At 48.0% G+C, this 19,290-nt stretch overlaps 1 protein-coding gene across 1 annotated transcript in view; it reads right to left on the bottom strand.

Annotated features, from left to right (window-relative positions):
• The window catches only part of LOC144583287 (C-type lectin lectoxin-Thr1-like), a 6,351-nt gene extending 601 nt beyond the window's left edge, over nucleotides 1-5,750 (bottom strand). The window contains exons 1-4 of the mRNA XM_078376813.1: nucleotides 5,615-5,750; nucleotides 4,431-4,525; nucleotides 3,010-3,177; nucleotides 1,092-1,206 (exon numbers count right to left, since the gene is read on the bottom strand). Coding sequence (XP_078232939.1) covers nucleotides 1,092-1,206; nucleotides 3,010-3,177; nucleotides 4,431-4,525; nucleotides 5,615-5,750 — 514 coding nt within the window. The remainder of the gene's footprint in view (nucleotides 1-1,091; nucleotides 1,207-3,009; nucleotides 3,178-4,430; nucleotides 4,526-5,614) is intronic.
• Nucleotides 5,751-19,290: the final 13,540 nt, after the last annotated feature.

The raw sequence follows: 19,290 nt of genomic DNA, 5'->3' as shown, positions 1-19,290 counted from the left end.
AACCAACCAACCAACCAACCAACCAACCAGTCAGTCAGTGGTATATCCTATCATATTATGGTCTATTTTTGCAACCGTTCACCAGATTCTAAGTATGGGCTCAATATGGAAGACTGCTCAAGAAGCCAACATGTCTTAGGAATTCTCCTTAGGGTTGTGTGTGAAGGAAACAGGTATTTGTTACATTTTATCTGAACCTAAGGAAGACCCTTTCTCCTGTAGCTGAGGTCCTAAAGTGCCCCACTCTGCCTCCTATATAATTTCTGTCTCAGAGTGGGAATATAATTAGATTAGGGGGACTGGGAGTTTTCGACACCCGTGGGCAGGGCGTTGCTCGGCCGGTCCCACGGTCCATCCCAACAGCTGGTCTGCCTCTTTCACCACGAAGCAGGAGAGAGTCCGGTGATTACTTGCTCATTGTGTCCGTCACAAAGCTATCTTCCTTCCTACTCAAATGTTTTAAGGCAGCATGAATCTGACGAAGTGGGCTAGGCGGGCATAAATGAGCAGAGGTTTATGCCCATTAAGGCCAGCATCTTCTTGAGGAGCCTCCACAGTGTCAGGCTGACGATGCCACCAGCAGGTGGAGATTGCTGGCAATTGAAGAGTCCCCATTGTGGACAAGTTGGGACCACTTTAGGAACACTTTAATTGCCAGACTCTCCCCCTGCCAATGATGTCATCACCATGCAGAGCTCTGCAACAGGATACCGGCCCCAAACCCAGAGACCTTTCATTGTAGGTACAAGAGGGCTAGCTCCCTTGGAAGTGTCCGTCGTGTACGCCACACTGCAGCTCTACCACCTGGTGGCCTGGCAATGGCCCTCCACGTCCCAAAAGCTTGGATGAAAAAGCAGGCTTTCCCTGGGTGTCAACAGGGAGCTTGTGTGAGTCAGTGTCAAAGGGACCCCCCCAAGGAACTGTTATTCTTCAGAATGTCCAAACTGGGGTGTTCTCGAGGAGGTCCACGGCCCCCCTGGGAACCTCTGTGCTCCCATAAGCATGAGCCCCAGCATCTGGTAAAGTTGCACGGCCGAGCCGCCTCCTCCACCCACTCACCCACCCAGCCTTTCTGCAAGGGGATCCCTTACCTTTGCGTGGAAGGAGCGTGACACAGTTTTCCCAGGTGTCGTCGTTATTAGGTTCTCCTCTTGCCCACGCCACATAGACCGTCTTGAAGGAATCCATCCACCACCAGTTTCTTTCCTGCGGAGACAACCAGGGGAAGCGATGAGCCTCTGCAGGAGGAAGAATGGACCGTTCCCACTCCATGCCACTTCCACAAACGTTGGTAGCTTCATGCTCCTTCCTGCCAGCCCAGAAAATAGGGATACCCTCCAGGCACGTGGCATCCTTCTAAGCCCACGCCTCGTGGCCTTTCTTCGGTGCCTTGCCACTGGCTGGCCAACTCAAAGGTTTAGGTCCCAGAAACAGAGATACTCCCAGCCCAGGCAAAAGATATGTTTGATGTAGGAGAGGCAGGGCTGCCAGGTCTCAAGATGTTGGCTCAAGCTTGGGCATCTATCTCCATCCATGCCCTGTTTGTATCCGTGTGGTACCCGGTGCATGCTTACCTCTCAGCCCGTGACTGGTCTACCACTAGAATGGAGCAACCCAGGGTGCTGCCCTAAGGCAGAGGCTCGTAAGCCTGGGTCCTTGGTAGAGATGGGCACGGATTTAAAAAAATGAATTGCAAAATTCACCAAAAATCATGAATTCACCCATTCGTATTTTGTCCGAATTAATGCCCCCGATTAGAGATTCGGGCTTCGTATTCATATGCAAATACGAAGCCCACTTGCACAGGTAGCGGGCTTTATGAAACGAACCCCCTGACCCTGCTGGACCACATGGCACACAGCGCACGTGGCCGGCATCATCTTCTGCGCCCCCATCGCAGCAGTAACTCGGCTGCCACATCCCCATCTCTCTCTGCTCACTCTGGCAAGGAGGCAGGAGGGCGAGTCTCCCTGCTCAGTGGCAGAGTGGCCGGGCGAGCAGGGAGGCAGAGCTCTGGCAGCCGGGTTACGGCCACGATTGGGGTGCAGAAGATGATGCCGGCCACACACCCCATGTGCCATGTGGAAAGCATGGTCATAATGACCAGATAAGTGGGATACAAATAGAACAAACAAACAAACAAACAAGCAAACAAGCAAACAAGCAAAGAAAGAAAGAAAGAAAGAAAGAAAGAAAGAAAGAAAGAAAGAAAGAAAGAAAGAAAGAAAGAAAGAAAGAAAGAAAGAAAGAAAGAAAGAAAGAAAGAAAGCGGTCCAGCAGGCTCATCAAGCCGGCCACCTGTGCCAGCAGGCTTCCTATTTGTATACAAATAGGAAGCCCCCATCTCCACCCCTGATGAATACAAATCATTTAATTTTTAGTGATTTTTGATTGACTGGGCTATAAAACAGCCCCACCACGCACTTGGAGACACCAAAACCACAGGCCTGTTTCTATTGACCCTCATCTATATTCCCTCCACGTTTGGTAAAGACTGGGTTTAAGATGTCTGAGGTATACATCCATAAAGAGGCTCTCCCCCCCCCCCCCGCTTAAGGAAGGTTCTCCCCGGACATCTAGAGACATGAAAATCACAGAGACGCTTCTACGGACTCTTCTCTACAATCCTTCCACGTTCAGTGAAGATTGGGTTTCCCCAAAACCAGCTGCTTGAGGGCACTTTCCTGGGGGGGGGACCCACTTTGTGGGTGTATAATTCGGATGTCCGAAAACCAACCTTCACCAGACTTGGAAATAATGTAGAGGAGAGTTGAGAGAAGCTTCTCTGTGATTTTGGTGTCGGGCGGGGGGCATTTTATAGGGTTTTGAAGGGAAAAAATGAATTGATAAATTGATTCATCAGTTCATCTGGAAAAAAAATCATTGTAAATTCGCACAGTGCTGCCAGAGAGAGACGGTTCGCTGCTGAGTTATCTGGAACTGGCAAAGGGAGTACAGCTGGTGTCCGAGGGTGTGAGCCATGAAAAAGGGAGAGAACAAGGCCCTGACCTCCGACTTCCCCAGCCGCTGATTGTACAGTCCTATCCAGACGGGGTGGGTGTAATTATTGTACTCTTGATTCAGAGGTGTGATGAAGTTGGCCACGGCGTCCATCTCTTCGTCATCAAGGATGGAGGCGAGGTGAGTCCGGGCAGCCGGGCTGTAGCGACACTTCTCCTGAGAGAAAGGAAAAGCCGGCGATTTTATCCAGGCTTATTGTGGGAAATGCCCTAAAAGAGAAATTCCAGACTGAAGGGTTCAGCTGCAGTGCATGTCAACAGGTGAAGTCAACCCCTTCTCCAAATATCCAGTTACTGTAAATTAAAATATAGTCTGAAACAAAGAGTGGGAATATCTTAAAAATCATGCATTCAGAATTTTTTAAAAAAACCCAGCAACTTGAGATGCATTCTCTCTCTCTCTCTCTCTCTCTCTCTCTCTCTCTTTCTCTCTCTCTGTTTTCAGGCATCTCTCCGGATGCTCTCTGGGTTTACTCCACATGTATTACATTGAAATCAACTTTTTCCTTAGCAGAAACATCATAATCTAAGAACAAGCAGTTTCCTCGTAAGGCTCGGTTTTCAGTCCCCTGATCCTCCTTGTCACCCTCCTCTGAACTTGTTCCAATTTGTCGGTGTCCTTGAAGTGGTTTGTCCAGAAGTGGACACAATACTCAAGGGGAGGCCTAACAAGTGTCAAACAGAGTGGAACTAGTACCTTACAGGATTTGGAAACTATACTTCTGTTGATGCAACCTAAAATAGCATTGGCCTCCCCCCCCCCCCCCCGCTGCAGCGACATACACATACACATCAGCTTTCGAGTCAACAGTATATATTGTGGCTGTGAAAACAGCAAATAAGAATTGCCAGGTAGGTAACATCAACTCACAAATCAAAGCAAGCCAGTTGGCAAAACATGGGACGTGCAATAGGGCCTCCTGTGACAATCAAGGCACTTCAAGCCCTCGAGGAATTCTCTCTTCCCATGATGGCCTCTCTCAGTGTACAATTTGACTCTTAGACAATGGGCTGAGTCTTTACGGGAGCGCAATCCCTTAAAGAATGCATTAACCACAGCCTCTCTAAAGAGAGAGAAGCCAACCTTCCCCAAGACCTCTCCTGTGCCTGTCGTTCCACGTTATTGACCCTCAGCAGTGTGATTTTCAAGCTCAGTCCAAGATTTCCACTGCCTCTCTTCAGTCTGATGAGAAGCGGAGAGGTCCTGGCTGCCATCGGCATGCGGGTGGGACACCTCTCTCCAAAGTGCTAAGCCATCTCCCAGAAAATCTTCAAACTGAGTTTGTATCAAGCCAAGTGAGATGCTGTTTGGAGGATTCCAGGTGGACTCTCTTAGCAGCCGGACTCTCTCAGCATGTTCGTGCACCTGTGCCCGATGGTATACGCCCACCCCCAAGAAGCCCTTCTTACTTCTGCGTCCCACCACGTTTCCATTTCGGTGAAAAATCCGTAGCAACACTCCTTGTAGGTCATCCAGCCCTCGAGGCATTTAACGCCGGGGGGTGCTAATGGAAAGAGAATAAGACTATTATGGGTCAAGCAGCACGCCGCTGGAGGGCGGCCTATGGCATCACGCTGAAAGATGGACATGCATCACCCAAAATGAAGGCAAAAGAGGAGAACCGGTTTCCCCAAAAAATGTAGGCACAAATAGAGATTGACAGCCTCTGGCGTGAAACATGCATGGAATGGCAAAACATCTCATCTCACTGGTGTTGACATTGACCAGGTGGCTTGTGTGCCCAACAGCTGAGTCTGTTGCCCTGATGCTGATACCTGGGCATCTTAAAGTCCTTGACCTCCATCCCAATGGTTCTCAAATTAGGCTTGGAGTGGGCCACCCTTCTCCTGGAGGATCCTTTCAAAAGAAGGATTGTCACTACTGGATCGTTCTTCAAATAGATGATTCTCCTCCCTAAAACAGAGTCCATCCGCTTATCCCCTTATCCATGCAATTTCCTTAAAACAGTGGCTCCCAACCTTGGGTCCCCAGATGTTCTTTGGAGCAAAACTCCCAGAAGCCTTCACCACGAGCTGTTCTGGCCAAGATTTTTGGGAGTTGTAGTCCAAGAACCTTTGAGGACTCAAGGTTGAGAAAAGAACACTAGCTCATTATCTGATTCCCCCACCACCAAAAAAAAAGTATTTTCCAGGTCCTCCCCACTTGCACCCCCATCATAGGTCCCATTGTCCTTTCCACCAAATCCCACCTATGATTGTGGAATGGATCCATAAAGAGACGTCCACCTGACCATTCCCCACCATCACCTCCACCATACTATCTCTTGTCTGAAGCCCAGATTCTCCATCTTCCCCCCCCCATATGCCCCAAAGGTTGCTTCTCCGACCCCTAGCAGATGATTAACCGGTTCTCAGGATTATTTTGGCTCACAAAGGGAAACGGACTGTTCCAGCACTCATTGCAGTAGAGTTACCGAACTGCAAGTAAGGTTGTCAAGTCACTCCAAGCTGGATTTTGCTGTCCTTAAAAATAGAAGGATAATGGGACTATGATCACACTGGTGGGGATGATTGCTCCCTCTGAAAGTGGAGGGTCATGGAATCCCGGTATGTGAGATGGATAAGAAGGTTACCTTTCTTTGGAGCGCGAGCAATCCTGCTGGAGTGAAGGTTTAGCGTTAGAAAGCTTGCAGCGCTCCATCCCACAAGAAGGGCGATGGTGACCTGGAGAGCAGAGTGGTGGAGACGGTAGGAAGACGTCAACCGCATGGTCCTCGCCTGCCGAGAAAACGCAGGAGGAGAAATTGGTAGACCTCAGTCCATGGATGTTGGCAGGCTTTGGGTCCGAGTCTCATGTCCGAGACTTTGGTTCCAATTAAAAACAAGCTTTTTTTTCTCCAGAAAAAAAGGGAAGGAGTGGCTGGGTTCTAAATCAAGGATCAAGTCCAAGTCATTGGGGAAAAAAGAAACCCAAGTTGAGTCACCGAAGCAACTTAAGTCCAGACTCAAGACCCCATCCCTGCCTCAATCAATCCATGTTATGCCAGGGTCCAGGAAAGCACAAGCCAAGTTTCTACAAGGTCTGTTTTGACCCATAGAACTAGACATATAGAAGCTCCTATAGAATTAGTGTTTTTTGATTCATCAGCTAAGCCTTTAATCACACTCCCATATGAAAACTCTGCTCGGTTAGGGCGGTTTCTGATGACCTGGGTCCTCTTCCAAAGCCATAACCACACAAACCACAAGATACACAGCTATAGCACAGTATGGAGACGTTGATAAGAGGGTTAGGAATAACAGGTGGGGGGCCAGGGGGGGAGAGACTGGCAACCTGAAGGGAAGGAACTGAAAGATGAAAGAAATCCTCCCCCAGAAAGGGATGCAGTAGAAACAGTTGAGAGAAAGAGGTGGAGGGACGGGGGGGGGAAAGCTAAGAGCTGAAACCACAACGGATTGAAATGCTTGTTGGTTTGTTTGTTTAGGACAGTGTTTCCCCTCCTTAGGTCACCCAGATGTTCTTGGACTACAATGCCCAGAAGCCTTCACCCTTAGCTGTGCTGGCCAGGATTTTGGGGAGCTGTAGTCCAAGAACATCTGGGGACCCAAGGTTGGGAACAGTTGGTTTAAAACAATTCCCACTGAGTTTTTTAGTGTGTATAAAAGAGCATTTGATACCATGGATGAATGGATAACAAAATACAAACTCAAAAACAAAAGGACAGCCATCGGGTCCCAGATGAGCAAACACCAGAGGCTGGAAAAGTTACCTTTTTGGGACTCTCGGCATGTTCTTAAGACTAATGAGTCTTCAAGAAGATGAACTAGAGATTGCCTTTACTCAAAGGGTTATGCAAATTTGAATTTGTGTCCCGTTTGTGGATGGGGGTGGGGGCTGTCAAACAGAGCCTTTAAATTGTCACTTAAACATTCATTCAAATTAATTATTTTAAAATCAACTTTTAATTAATTAATTAATTAATTAATTAAAACTGACTATTAATTAATTGATTGCTTGATTGCTCTGATGTGGACTTGTCCATAAAAGCTCACCTTAAAATAGAGCACCTAATCTTTAAAGTGGCACAATGTTGTTGTCCTCTTCATTTTTATTGTTATTTCAGTCTTGCCTAAGAAATGAATTAGCTACTCTGAATTGGCTAATATTTTCCAGCAATGAATTCTGAATTCACCAGTTGAATTCTTAAAATACCAGATAATGCTATTTTATCACTTCTTTTCACATTTGCTCACTGTGATCATTTCTGGGAATTCTATGGGATTTTTAAACTTTTTTTAAAAAAAAAGTATGTCGGGAGTTTATTGGCCGATCAGCTACCAAATTACAACTCTTAACCGGTGAAGAACATTGGCTATAAACGTATCTATGTTTGCTTAAGGTTTACAAAACTTGCCAAGGCTAATTGCAGCGAATTGTTGAGGGGGCATGCATGCATTTTGATTGTGCAATAGGATTGCATGGCTAGAAACATGACAAAATGCTAATAGGACTCTTAGAACCACTACCAGGTGCTTCCAAGCTTTGAAAGGGAGCAAAAAGGAGAGGATGACTCACCTGTCAGATTCTTGATAAATTCATCAGGTGGAAAGCAGACATCCGATGGCATTTATTATCTGGAGGCCTTCAAACAAAGTTCCTTCTTTGATATCACTTCCGTCGGTTCCGCAGAGGTTAGATTACCATCTAGTAATAAGGGTTGCGTTTATCAGGAAGCCTGGCACGAGATACATGGCTGCCCATCTGAATCTCAGCCGGTGCAAAGGTCCGGAGAGAACATTTCCATCTGAAGCCTCCATGGATGATCAATTAGCCAAGCACCAGAAAATGCCAGGAGCTGGACTGTGAGCAGCTGGGAGTCTCTCCCTGCTGCTGAAATGTATTTGGGGAAGTTAAATAAATATAATTATCCTAGCCCTGCAAAGCTGTAAGGACGCCAATGGACCACAGAGTCTAGCCTTGGTCAAAGAGGCCCTGCGGGGGATCAAACTGAGCTATCTTGCAGTTCTTGTCTGTTCTCTTGAATGTTCAGCATCCTGCCCTATGACAGAGACAGGCTGTCTCTTATTCTTCCTGAAGCAAACAAGAGTTCTGGCTATTTTATTCTATTTTGTTTTATTTTGAGTTGGAAGGAGGGGACGAAATGGGAGGGGAGTGGCCACCCACCCCATCAAGAATTGGGAGGTGCTGCGGGATGGGAGGCTGATCTGAAAGAGAGGCAATGTCCTAAATCATTTCGGGCTTTATAAGTCATAATAACATTAGCTTCTCAAATTTGGCCTAGACGCATGCTAGCCCAAAAGGGCCACAAAAGGCGAAATAGGGTCAATTTTCGATGTATTTGAGACCAAACTGGACACCGCATTTTGTACTTGCTCTAGCTTCCAATAGGCAGTGACAGATTTTACTTTCTTGGGCTCCATGATAACTGCAGATGGAGACAGCAGCCACGAAATTAAAAGATGCCTGTTTCTTGGGAGGAAAGCGATGACAAACCTAGACAGCACCTTAAAAAGCAGAGACATCACATAGCAAAGTCTTACTTAACTCTTAATTAACTTAATTGTGGTGCTGGAGGAGACTCTCGAGAGTCCCCTGGACTGCAAGGAGAACAAACCTATCCATTTTGAAGGAAATCAACCCTGAGTGCTCTCTGGAAGGACAGATCCTGAAGCTGAGGCTCCAATACTTTGGCCATCTCATGAGAAGAGAAGACTCCCTGGAAAAGACCCTGATGTTGGCAAAGAGTGAAGGCAGGAGGAGAAGGGGATGACAGAGGATGAGATGGTTGGGCAGTGTCACCAAAGGGACCAACATGAATTTGACCCAACTCCGGGAGGCCATGGAAGACAGGAGGGCATGGCGTGCTCTGGTCCATGGGGTCACGAAGAGTCGGACATGACTTAATGACTAAACAACAACAATAGCTTCCAAACCACCTTCAAGTGCAGTCCCATGTAGAGAGCACTGTTGTGATCAATCCTTGAGATTTCCAGTGCATGAACCAGTGTTATTGGGGACAGGTTGTCAAGATAGGGGCAGAGGTGTGCGATCTGCCTAAGTTGGAAAAGGCAGATCTGGCCACATCCGAGATCTGGTTCTCCATTGAGAGGTCTGGGTGTAGAAGCACACCCACATTAACAATCTGATCCTTCAGGAGGAGCGTGACCCTGTCGAGACCAGGCAACAGACCCCCTAAAATGACCAGAGCGCCCTCTTGTCAGGGTTAAAATTTAGCCCATTAGCCTTCGTTCAGTATGTAGTCGTGGCCAGGGCCCACACAACTTCTCCTTCCAAAGAGGAAACGGAGCAACAGAGTTGTGCATCATCTCCGAATGACCTCCACCAGTGGAAGATACAGTCCACGAGGGCCGTGCTATACCAGTGTTGATATTAGAGGTTGAGAGGTTGGGTGAGTGCGGGCTTGTTCGTTTTCCCCTTTCGGATTCTGTTAAGGACTCCAATAGCCACTTCACGGGGGACATAAGGTTCTAAAAATGTGGAAAAGAATTAAGAAATCATATACATCTGGACTGGGGACCTGATGAAACTGGATGTTCAGCGTTGCTGCTTCATAACCGGGAAGCTCCCTGGCCTTCCAAGAGCTTCTTATCTCTTTCAGCTCAAGATTTTGGGTCAGGACGGAGTATTCATGATTGCATGGTTTGGAGGCCATTCATTCATAGGGCTGGCATCCGTCTGAACTGACTTGATGGCGCATAATATTTATTTATTTATTTATTTATTTATTTATTTATTTATTTATTTATTTATTTATTTATTTAGCTTATATGCCGCCCATTTAAACATAGTCTACTCTGGGTGGCTCACAAAACACAGAATAAAAACAATTACTATGAAACAACAATTTCCAACATTTGCACAAAACAGAGAAGATAAAGGTGGAGAGAGAGTGAAAGTAAAGAAAAAATGCCCTGTCATTAAGGCTCAGCTCAGATCTTGCAAAGCCAAAGCTGTGAGCTTGAGTCAAACCTTTGGTTCAGAGGCTTGATTGACCTTGAAGGTCATTTTCCAGAATGGGAGGAAAGACACTCTAAGGAAGCTCATTGGTCTCTTCTCTTATTTTGCTGCTCTTCTCTGGCCTCCTTATGAGTAACACTCCTTGACCATCTCGGGAGTGTTCTGAAAAGCTCTTCCCCTACACGAGGCTGGCCAGCTGGAGAGCCACCACCAAAAAACTTCGGTCAATAATGGTAATAATAAAACTCTTAGAACTGCAGGACTGTCCGGTCCAGCCCTGGTCAAGGAGGAACCCAACTCCCAGCCCTTGGCTCTGTAGTCAGATGCCTAAACCCCTGAGCTATCCAGGATTGGCCTCAGGATGACTGAAGGTACAGGGGGATCCTTGTCGGATGCTGTGCTTAATGCCCCCGTTGTGGGGTGCCGGCTCTATAGCGGTTACAGTGCGCCCAGCATTGGCTTGCCTGTCAGGCTTCTTTAGGCTCCGGGGTGCGTAGGGGTGGTGAATGAGGCCAGCCCCCTGTTCCATCGCATCCCCTCTCTTGCTCCCGCTCACTTTCCACATTTGCCCCTTGGGTCTCTTCTCCCCCCCTCCCCTGGCACCTCTGCACCCCCCCTCCCCTGGGCCAGACCTCGCCATCCACCCTTCTTCTCTCCCACTTGGGTCCCCTCCCATGGGTGCTGGCTTTCCTGCCTGCCCACGGTAAATCGGCCATTTCTGCATTGAAATGAGGGTAAGCGGCTGGCCAGCCGGCTCAGCTGTTGTGGGGCAAAGCAAGGACCAGAACCAGAGGCTGGTGAAGCAGGCGGGGAGGAGGGACGCGGCTATGACAGGAGCCAAGATAGAGCAGAGGGAAAATGACAGCAACAAGATGCAACCGGAGCGCTTTTGTCTGCCTGCCTTTTAAAGTGACGCCAGTATCTGGCAATGCCTGGGAGTGAGAGCTGGACCATAAAGAAGGCTGATTGATGCTTTTGAATTGTGGTGCTGGAGGAGGCTCTGGAGAGTCCCCTGGACTGCAAGGAGAACAAACCGATCCATTTTGAAGGAAATCAACCCTGAGTGCTCACTGGAAGGACAGATCCTGAGGCTGAGGCTCCAGTACTTTGGCCATCTCATGAGAAGAGAAGACTCCCTGGAAAAGACCCTGATGTTGGGAAAGTATGAAGGCAAGAGGAGAAGGGGACGACCGAGGACGAGATGGATGGACAACGTCATCGAAGCGACCAGCATGAATTGGACCCAACTCCGGAAGGCAGTGGAAGACAGGAGGGCCTGGCGTGCTCTGGTCCATGGGGTCACAAAGAGTCGGACACGACTTAACGACAAACAACAATTGTCTGGCCAGCCCTGTGTGCTTCACTCACTCCAGAGTATCTTTGCCAAATTTGCAATTAATCTATATACCATCCCCAAGCACGGTTGGATGGACTAGAGCCGTGGATCTCCACTTTGGGTCTCCCCGGTGTTCTTGGATGGCAGTTTCCAGGAGCCTTCACTACCAGCTGTGGTGGCCGGGGTTTCTGGGAGTTGCAGTCCCAGGACGCCAGGGTGACCCAAGGTTGGGCTCAAAAACAGCCCTTTGACAGTTACTCATCAGCCGCTTTCCCCTTCTTTCCCCCATTTCTCCTTGGGGGGTGGTGGTGGTTCATGGTATGCAAGAGATGCTGTGATTCCTCCTGGATGGAGGGAAGGACCCAAAGAAAATGAGTGAACAAAAAGGGCCTCCACAGGATGGCGTTTCTGAAATGCCGTTTATTGAAGCACCGGCAGTTTGGAGCCTGGATTCCGATTTGCTTTCAACTGGATTACAGAAATGAGTCCCTGGAATTAATTATCCATCTAACTTAAACAGAATGGCGACGCATCTCCCCGCAGGGGACCAGTGGCCAGGTGTTGTGTCAGCTGTCCAAACGCAGCTCCCTGCAGGTGATGGGGACACCTTCAAGGTCCCACACTGCCTTCAAGGGGAGGGCACTTTCACAAGGGAGACTCCCCTTCAAGGAGAGGACTGTCACCCAAGTGGGAGGACACATGGCCCCTCTCTCGTTGTCGGTCTTGTGTGCAAAGCTGGGGGCGCCTGAGGGGTTCAGGCAGCAGTGGTACTCTGACCACAACCGCCCACTTTTGAACTTCCACCCGCCCCCAACAGTCACAGCGTGGATACGTTATTCTTTTCAGATGACTCCAAGCCCCAGCATCCCCAGATGATTCACTGGAGTTGTAGTCCAACAAGATAACTTTTCAAATTCTATATATGGGTGCCTGTGAGGCTGGAGAGGAGGAAACCGGGAGAGATGTCTAGGCCATTGGGAGTGGGGGGGGGGACTTCAGGAGAAATATCTATCAATATAACCACCCGCCCAGCCATGCAGCCCACGCTGAGTGTCTTCTGCAGCCATGGAAGAGCCACTATCCACAGGTGAGGCACAGAGGAACATTAGGGTACTTGCAGAGATAGGCGCGGTGGGCCGTGCACTTGATGTCATTCCAGCGTAGATATTCTAGGAAGGAGGGGAAAGAGAGCAAGAAGACGGTTGCATTATCTCTGCCTTTGCACCCTTTATGTGCCACCTGTAAGGCAGCCATTGGCTGACGCTGCTCCTGCTGGGTCCAGAGTTCTTCAGACAGGATCAGGGGCACTTTGCCCAGCGCTTTTGAATTTTCCCTGCAATCAGGGGGCAACGGGGGGGGAGGGGGAATGTTCCAAGCCCTTGCTCTCGCCAGATTCAAACCAATGAAGAGTGTGACTTCACAGCAGGGGGGGAAATGGATCCATTGTAGACTTGCCCCCTGGAAGTGGTGTTTCCCCCAGGTTCATTCACTTCAGGAGCAAGTGGGGTTGGTGGGCGAGGAGGGGAATTGACACTGAACCTTGTTTGCAGCTTGTTAAGGAGTGGAATCCTCTTCTCCCTACACCTGCTGCCTGGGTCTGCTTGTTTCCTTCTTCCTTTCCCATTTCTTTTATTGTTGTTGTTATTGTTACATTGTCTTTTAAAGGCTCCCTGCCTTAGTGCTAGGAGGTGACCAAAGCAAGAAGGGAGTGAAGAATCAACAGAGGGAGAGAAGAGGAAGTTCTCAGCCAGCCTTGTTTTCAGCTTGTTAAGGTAGCTCTGCTTTGGCCGTACAGTTTTTCAGGAGGCACAGTTAGACCAGAGTTACCTTAAAAAGTGGAAACCAGGCTGAGGAAGAGGAGTATGGCATCGAGGATTATGCTGATGCCCCAGAGGGGTAAGTGGAGCCAGCAGTTCACCAGTCTTTGCCACTTTTGCCCAACTCTCCAACTGGTGAGCCTTCCCTCCACAAAGCTGAGCATCTCCGCCCCCAGGGCAGCAAGGGTCAAGCGCTTTGGTTCATGTTCAAAGGATTCAAGCCTACCCTGGGTCAATGGGAGGTCCTGCTGGAAGTCTTTGGTGAGACCTCCCAACTACAAAGGTTGCACACACACACCAGCCTGACTAAGATGGTGGAGAGTTCAGACCGTCTAAAGAAATGGAACAGATCTTGAAAGAAACCAGGAGGATGTTGGGCTTGAAAATCCGGGCCACCAGGGGTGACGTGGCACAGACCAGGTGTGGCTATCAAGGGAATGGATGATAGGGTGAAGGGGGAGTGACTGCGGGGCACATGGGTCCAATGACCCCACACACACACACATAAATAGTTCTGCAATATAAGGTTGTTGTTGTTTTTTTTGTTTCTTTGGAATGCATTACGATGACAGCCTACCTAGTGTTATGTTTGGGGTCTATTTACCCATAGAGGCACAGACCACCCTGACCTCAGGGCACAAGTACTCTTTTTAAAAGGAAGATCAAGAAGGGAAATTCCCTTTGGCACAGAAATACCGTGAGTTTGGGTCCTGTTTATTTTGTCCCCCAAGACTACCACTCCCCTTTGTGTTGGAGTTTTTACAACCTCACATGCTGCCTGGAGAAAGCGTGTCTGGGAGGGACCTTTCTGGACTGGGGTGACTGTCAATCTAACTAGCATTAACCAATAGTTCTCCCCCGCCTCTGAACTGCAGGATATCCCCTCCTCTTTGTTCAGTGCTTTTTCCCTTTCTAGAGTGTGTTGTTGAAAGCTGTCCTTTTTGACAGCTTGCAGTTCATCACTGTCAGTCAAAGGAAACATTTTTATTCTCTCTACTAGAAATATCTCAGAGTAAGTTATTGAGATGGTTCAGGGCCCGTTAATGGGGAAAGGGGTGGCCTATTCCAGGGGACGTGAAGCTACAGTATTCTGTTCCGTGACTCCCTGCCCTCCTGCTGCATAGCTCAAGGGGTTTATCCAAAAATTCAAAACTCTTCAACCCTTCTTTCCCAGCTGTTATGGGAAAGGATACTTCCATTATATAAGACGACCCTCACCTAGGCCACTGTTGAGCTCAACGCAGTCTTCATCGCGAAGGCTCAGCACGTAATTATTTGGCTCCCCAATTTTCCAGGCCGTGTACCTGAGCGGAGTATGGTCCACCCATGTCCATGGTTTGTTCTGTTGGCAAAAATCAAAGCCCCCAAAGACAGAATCAGCACCAAGGAAAAAGGGGAAACAACCCTTTAAGGAGTTCTTAGTAGAGATTGGTCCCGACAGACAGAGCGAACGCTTTATAGACAAACCCCCCCAGGTGCTGCTGTGAATAGAGTGATGGACAAGCACTGGGGGGGGGGAGGATCTGGGTTCAAAGAGCCATTGAGCCATGGAAACTCAGTGGCAGTGGGGGTGGAACGGTCCAAAGCTTAAAATAGTTCATGTACCGTGAAAATTCTATTAGAGTCACCGTTATTATGTTCACAATCGAAAGCAGAACTGCTTTTAGAAGTAAAAGATATTTGATTACCCTCCAGCATTCTTTTGCAGTTTTACAAGTTGCTAAATAACATTCTTTCTTTTTGTTTATTTTGTTTGTTTGTTTGTTTCCCGTCCATCGAGTGGCAAGCCACTATTCTTCAAGGCTTCCAAAAATTGAACGCAGGAACACATATAAAATAATTTTTTTCGATCCAGCTGTCCCTCTACAGAGAGTGTTCACTATGATCCCCGGTTTTCAGTGTCCGTGGGTGAGGGGCTTGGAGCCAATTCCCCAGTGGATGTGGGGGTCCTACTGTATATCCCAATACAAACTCTGTAATTAGCGACGCCCTCGTGACCAGGGCGATTTGTGGCATGACACTGACACAGGCAAGAAAAATCTATGATTGGATTCAGGCCACACTTGAGAGAGAGAGAGAGAGAGAGAGAACTTACTTACTTTAGAAGGAATATGTAGTCCAATCCAGACATTCTGCTGTCCTTGAACATGCATGGAGACATACTTAGATACCTGTACGGCCTCTTCATTACTGTGGAGGGAGGCAAGGTGGGCTCCCATCCTGTGGCAGTCGACCTGGGAAGACAGACAAATGTGCCGTTCTGGTTGTGTGCCCATGTATGCACCTTTTGTCTTTCAAAACTTGGAAATGTCAGGGAAATGTTTCCTTCCTTGTTTGTTTACATTTTTAGCCTTCTCAACTATAGTAGCAAAGCCACTCACTCTTCTGGGCAGTTAAGAGAGAAACGTCAAGATCACAGAATAAGAGAAAGGAGTCAGACAAATTCAGAAAATGGATGGTTGTGATAAAGATGGTCCCTAAGAGTACGATACCATTAGGCACAAAAATATTAGATAACAAATAAAGGCAGTAAAAATAACAGGCGGCGAGCAGTAGTCAAAAACCAATATAAATCAAAATTAATTAAGATGGCTTAATTGCCGCATTTTTCCATGTATAAGACAATACTTTTGTCTAAATCTTTAGACTAAAAATTGAGGGTCGTCTTATACACAGAAGTAAGCTGAGGAGAAAACAAAAACACGTGGAGGGGAAAGCAGGGATCAAAGCGATCCTGCAGCGCTTTGATCCCTTTCCCCCTACACTTGCTAAGCCCCACTTAGATTTCTTAATTTTGGATTAGAAGGGGGGTGTCTTGTACACAGAAAAATACGGTAATCTGGGGGCAAGGCTATGAAAAGGATAGTGAAAAGAGCCAGGGCTTCCACTGCCTCCTACGACCAAGGAGGGAGGGGACCAGGCGCTCTTTGAAGTGGAGGGAATTCCAAAGCGACATGGCCTCCCTTGAGGCGGTCACTCAAAGCATCCCAGCACTTAAAATATGTCGTCTTATCAATATTTCCAAGCTTTGGTGTCTTTCTGATTGGGAAGCCACTCCGGACAGCAGCTTTTGCCTTTAGAAAGGGAGCCTCGCTCATCCCACGGAGTTCATGGTGTGTTTCCTCTCCGTGTTGTACCACAGGATAACATCTCTTGACGCTTGGGCTTTAAGACATGCGGAACCCCAAAAAGTGCCCTTCTCTGTCTCACCTGAGCATCTCCCCACATTTTCTTCTCTTGGAAAACCCCGTAACAAAAGCCACGGTAGGCCAGCCACCCCCGACGGCAGGGTCCTGGTCCTGGGCACATGGACAAGAAGGAAGTAGTGTCAGGCATGGTGGGAGGGAGGCCAGCCGAGCCCTGACTCAGGAGGACACCAGAGGCCGGTCAAGACCCCTTTCGGGTCCCCACAGAGTCCATCCAGGTCATGCAACGGGAAGCCCACCATCAGAAAACCTGCAGGCAGCTCTTGCTCAAAAAAGGACCAAGGTATCCCCACTGTGCTGGCTGCTCACAGTTGTTTGTTTGTTGTTTTCAATGGCCCAGATCAGCCATTTCTGGGTCCACCACAACCCATGGGATAGGGGTAGGGTGGGGGTTGATTTTGATGAGTCTTTTCATTGTATTATTTCTCTGTTATTATAAGATGCTTCGTTTTGTTTTTAGCCTGGAGCAAGACCTGCTAGCCAAAGGAAGAGCACTGGAAACATTAGATTTCCTTGGCTTATCATTTCCAGAATCTCCAGCCACCAGGAGATTTGTTTTGGTAATCTCTCTCTCTCTCTCTCTCTCTCTCTCTCTCTCTCTCTCTCTCTCTCTCTCTCTCTCTCACACACACACACACACACACACACACACACACACACACACACACACACACACACACACACACACACACACACACACACACACACACACACACACACACACAGCTTCGAACTCTAATCTCCTCTGTCCTGGCCTGTCCTGGCCTCACTTTCTTTTGGCTTTTGGGGTGTGTGTGGGTTTTTGTTCAGATATCGGTGGGTGGCATTACACTTGAGGTCCGCAGGAACCCCCTGAGCTCAGTAAGGTCAGAGCAGGACTGTCCAAACTCTATCGCTCTGTTTCCAGACAAACGCATACTGGACATGCCTAGACTCAACTGTCTCGAAGACCTGCCTCCCTTTTCATTTTCCGTCTCTACTCTTCACAGGTATACTGCCTCTGAAGATGGAAACTACTTCTTGACTCACCTTTTAAAACCAAACCAGCAACAAGGAAGGCACGAAGTGCGAGGATGAAACTAATGTGGTGCCCCATCTTTCCTGTTTCACCTGGAGAAGACGACGACATGGGAGGATACATGCGGTTGGATGTCAAGAAAAACTTCCCAACTGTTAGAGCAGTACAACAATGGAACCGAAGACCGCGAGAGGTGGTGGCCACTCCAATCCTGGAGGCCTTCAAGACAAACTTAGACAAGCCCCTGGCAAGTATCCTTTGACTGGAATTCCTGCACTGAGCAGGGGGGTTGGACTTGATGGCCTTCGAGGCCCCTTCCAACATCACGATCCTAGGATTTTATGAATGAACCCAGGACAGGTAGAGTGGACATCATTCTCTTGCAAAAGGTGAGTTAGAGGGCACGCTCATCATTAACCAAATTTAAGGAGAGAAAACTTGGATTGTGTTATGACAAAACAACATTACTGACATTATAGCCCACTAAAGAAAAGAAAAGTTAAAAATGGATGGCTAATGAGTTAAAATAAATGAACTCTTTCCAATCTCTGGTTTTTGCTTCCCTTTCGCATGAGCGTTGTGTGTAGAACACTCCTCGGGTGTCAACAAAGGACACAACTGAACCAAAAAAGGAGCAGAACTCACCCAACTGCCTCTCAGTCTTGTTGTGGACGATGGTTCACCGTTAAGTCCTGTTTATTTATTTGTCTCATTGACAGGCTGCCGTTCTTGCAGGAAGGGGACGCAAGACCTACACGGCCACTTGAGCTACTGCTAGGTGGAGCGTTGGCTGTCCAGGGAAATTTATAATCCCACAGGTGGGGAGTGGCCCACGTAGGTGACCCGTGAGAGGGATGGCTGCCCAAGGGAAGCACAGCGGTTGAACCCAAAAGACCGTGAGATCAAACAAGGACCTGACAAGGCAGCCAATCCTAATTAGCACTGAATCAGAGAGTCGTAAAATCATGGAGCCGGAAGGGGCCTCTGAGGCCATCAAGTCCAGTCCCCTGCTGAATGCAGGAATCTGGATTCAAAGGGTATCTGCCAGGTGGCTGTCCAATTTTCCCTTGAAGGCCTCCAGAGTTGGTGCCCTCACCACCTCCCCCTGAGATCACTGGTTCCGTTGTCGTACCACTCGAACAGTTAGGAAGCTTTTCCTGATATTCAACCAAAATCTGGCTTCCTTTGACTTGAGCCCATCGTGGCGTGTCCTGCACTCTGGGAGGATCGAGAACTGATCCTGCCCCTCCTCTGTAGGGCAGCCTTTCATGTATTTCAAAAGTGCTATCCTATCACCCCTCAATCTTCTTTTCTCCAGGCTAAACATGCCCAATTCTTTCAGCCTTTCCTCACCTCCTAGGGCTTGGTTTCCAGCCCCCTGGTCATCCCAGTTGCCATCCTCTGAACTTGTTCCAGTTTATCAGCATCCTTCTTAATGTGCGGTGTCCAGAACTGGGTGCAGGACTCCAGATGAAGCCTAACCGGTGCTGAACGGAGGGGAATGAATAACTCACTGGATTTGCAGACTCTATTTCTATTAATGCATCCTAAAACCGCATTGGCCTTTTTTGCAGCCACATCACACTGGTGGCTCATATTCAGCTTGTGATCTGCATCCGAATTCAGGTAGAGTTCTCACTTGGCTTGAATTTCTGAAGAAATAGATAAATGCTGAAAGACATCGTGTAACAGAAATGTGCTTCAACCAGCTTCTCTAATCATTATCTGAGGCTTATTATCCGAGCCGCCTAGAGTGGTCGCAATGACCAGATAGGCGGGATATAAATAGAATGAATGAATGAATGAATGAATGAATGAATGAATGAATGAATAAATAAATAAATAAATAAATAAATAAATAATTTGAAGCCTGAGAACATAGGCTCTGATGGCTGTGATGGCTGCTGATAATGTGGAACTAAAACCTTTCCC

The sequence above is a fragment of the Pogona vitticeps genome, chromosome 5, assembly GCF_051106095.1.
Source record: "Pogona vitticeps strain Pit_001003342236 chromosome 5, PviZW2.1, whole genome shotgun sequence".
In the NCBI taxonomy this organism is placed as follows: Eukaryota; Metazoa; Chordata; class Lepidosauria; order Squamata; family Agamidae; genus Pogona; species Pogona vitticeps.
Note: the sequence above shows the minus strand (reverse complement) of the source record. Positions and strands in the feature narration are given on the sequence as shown.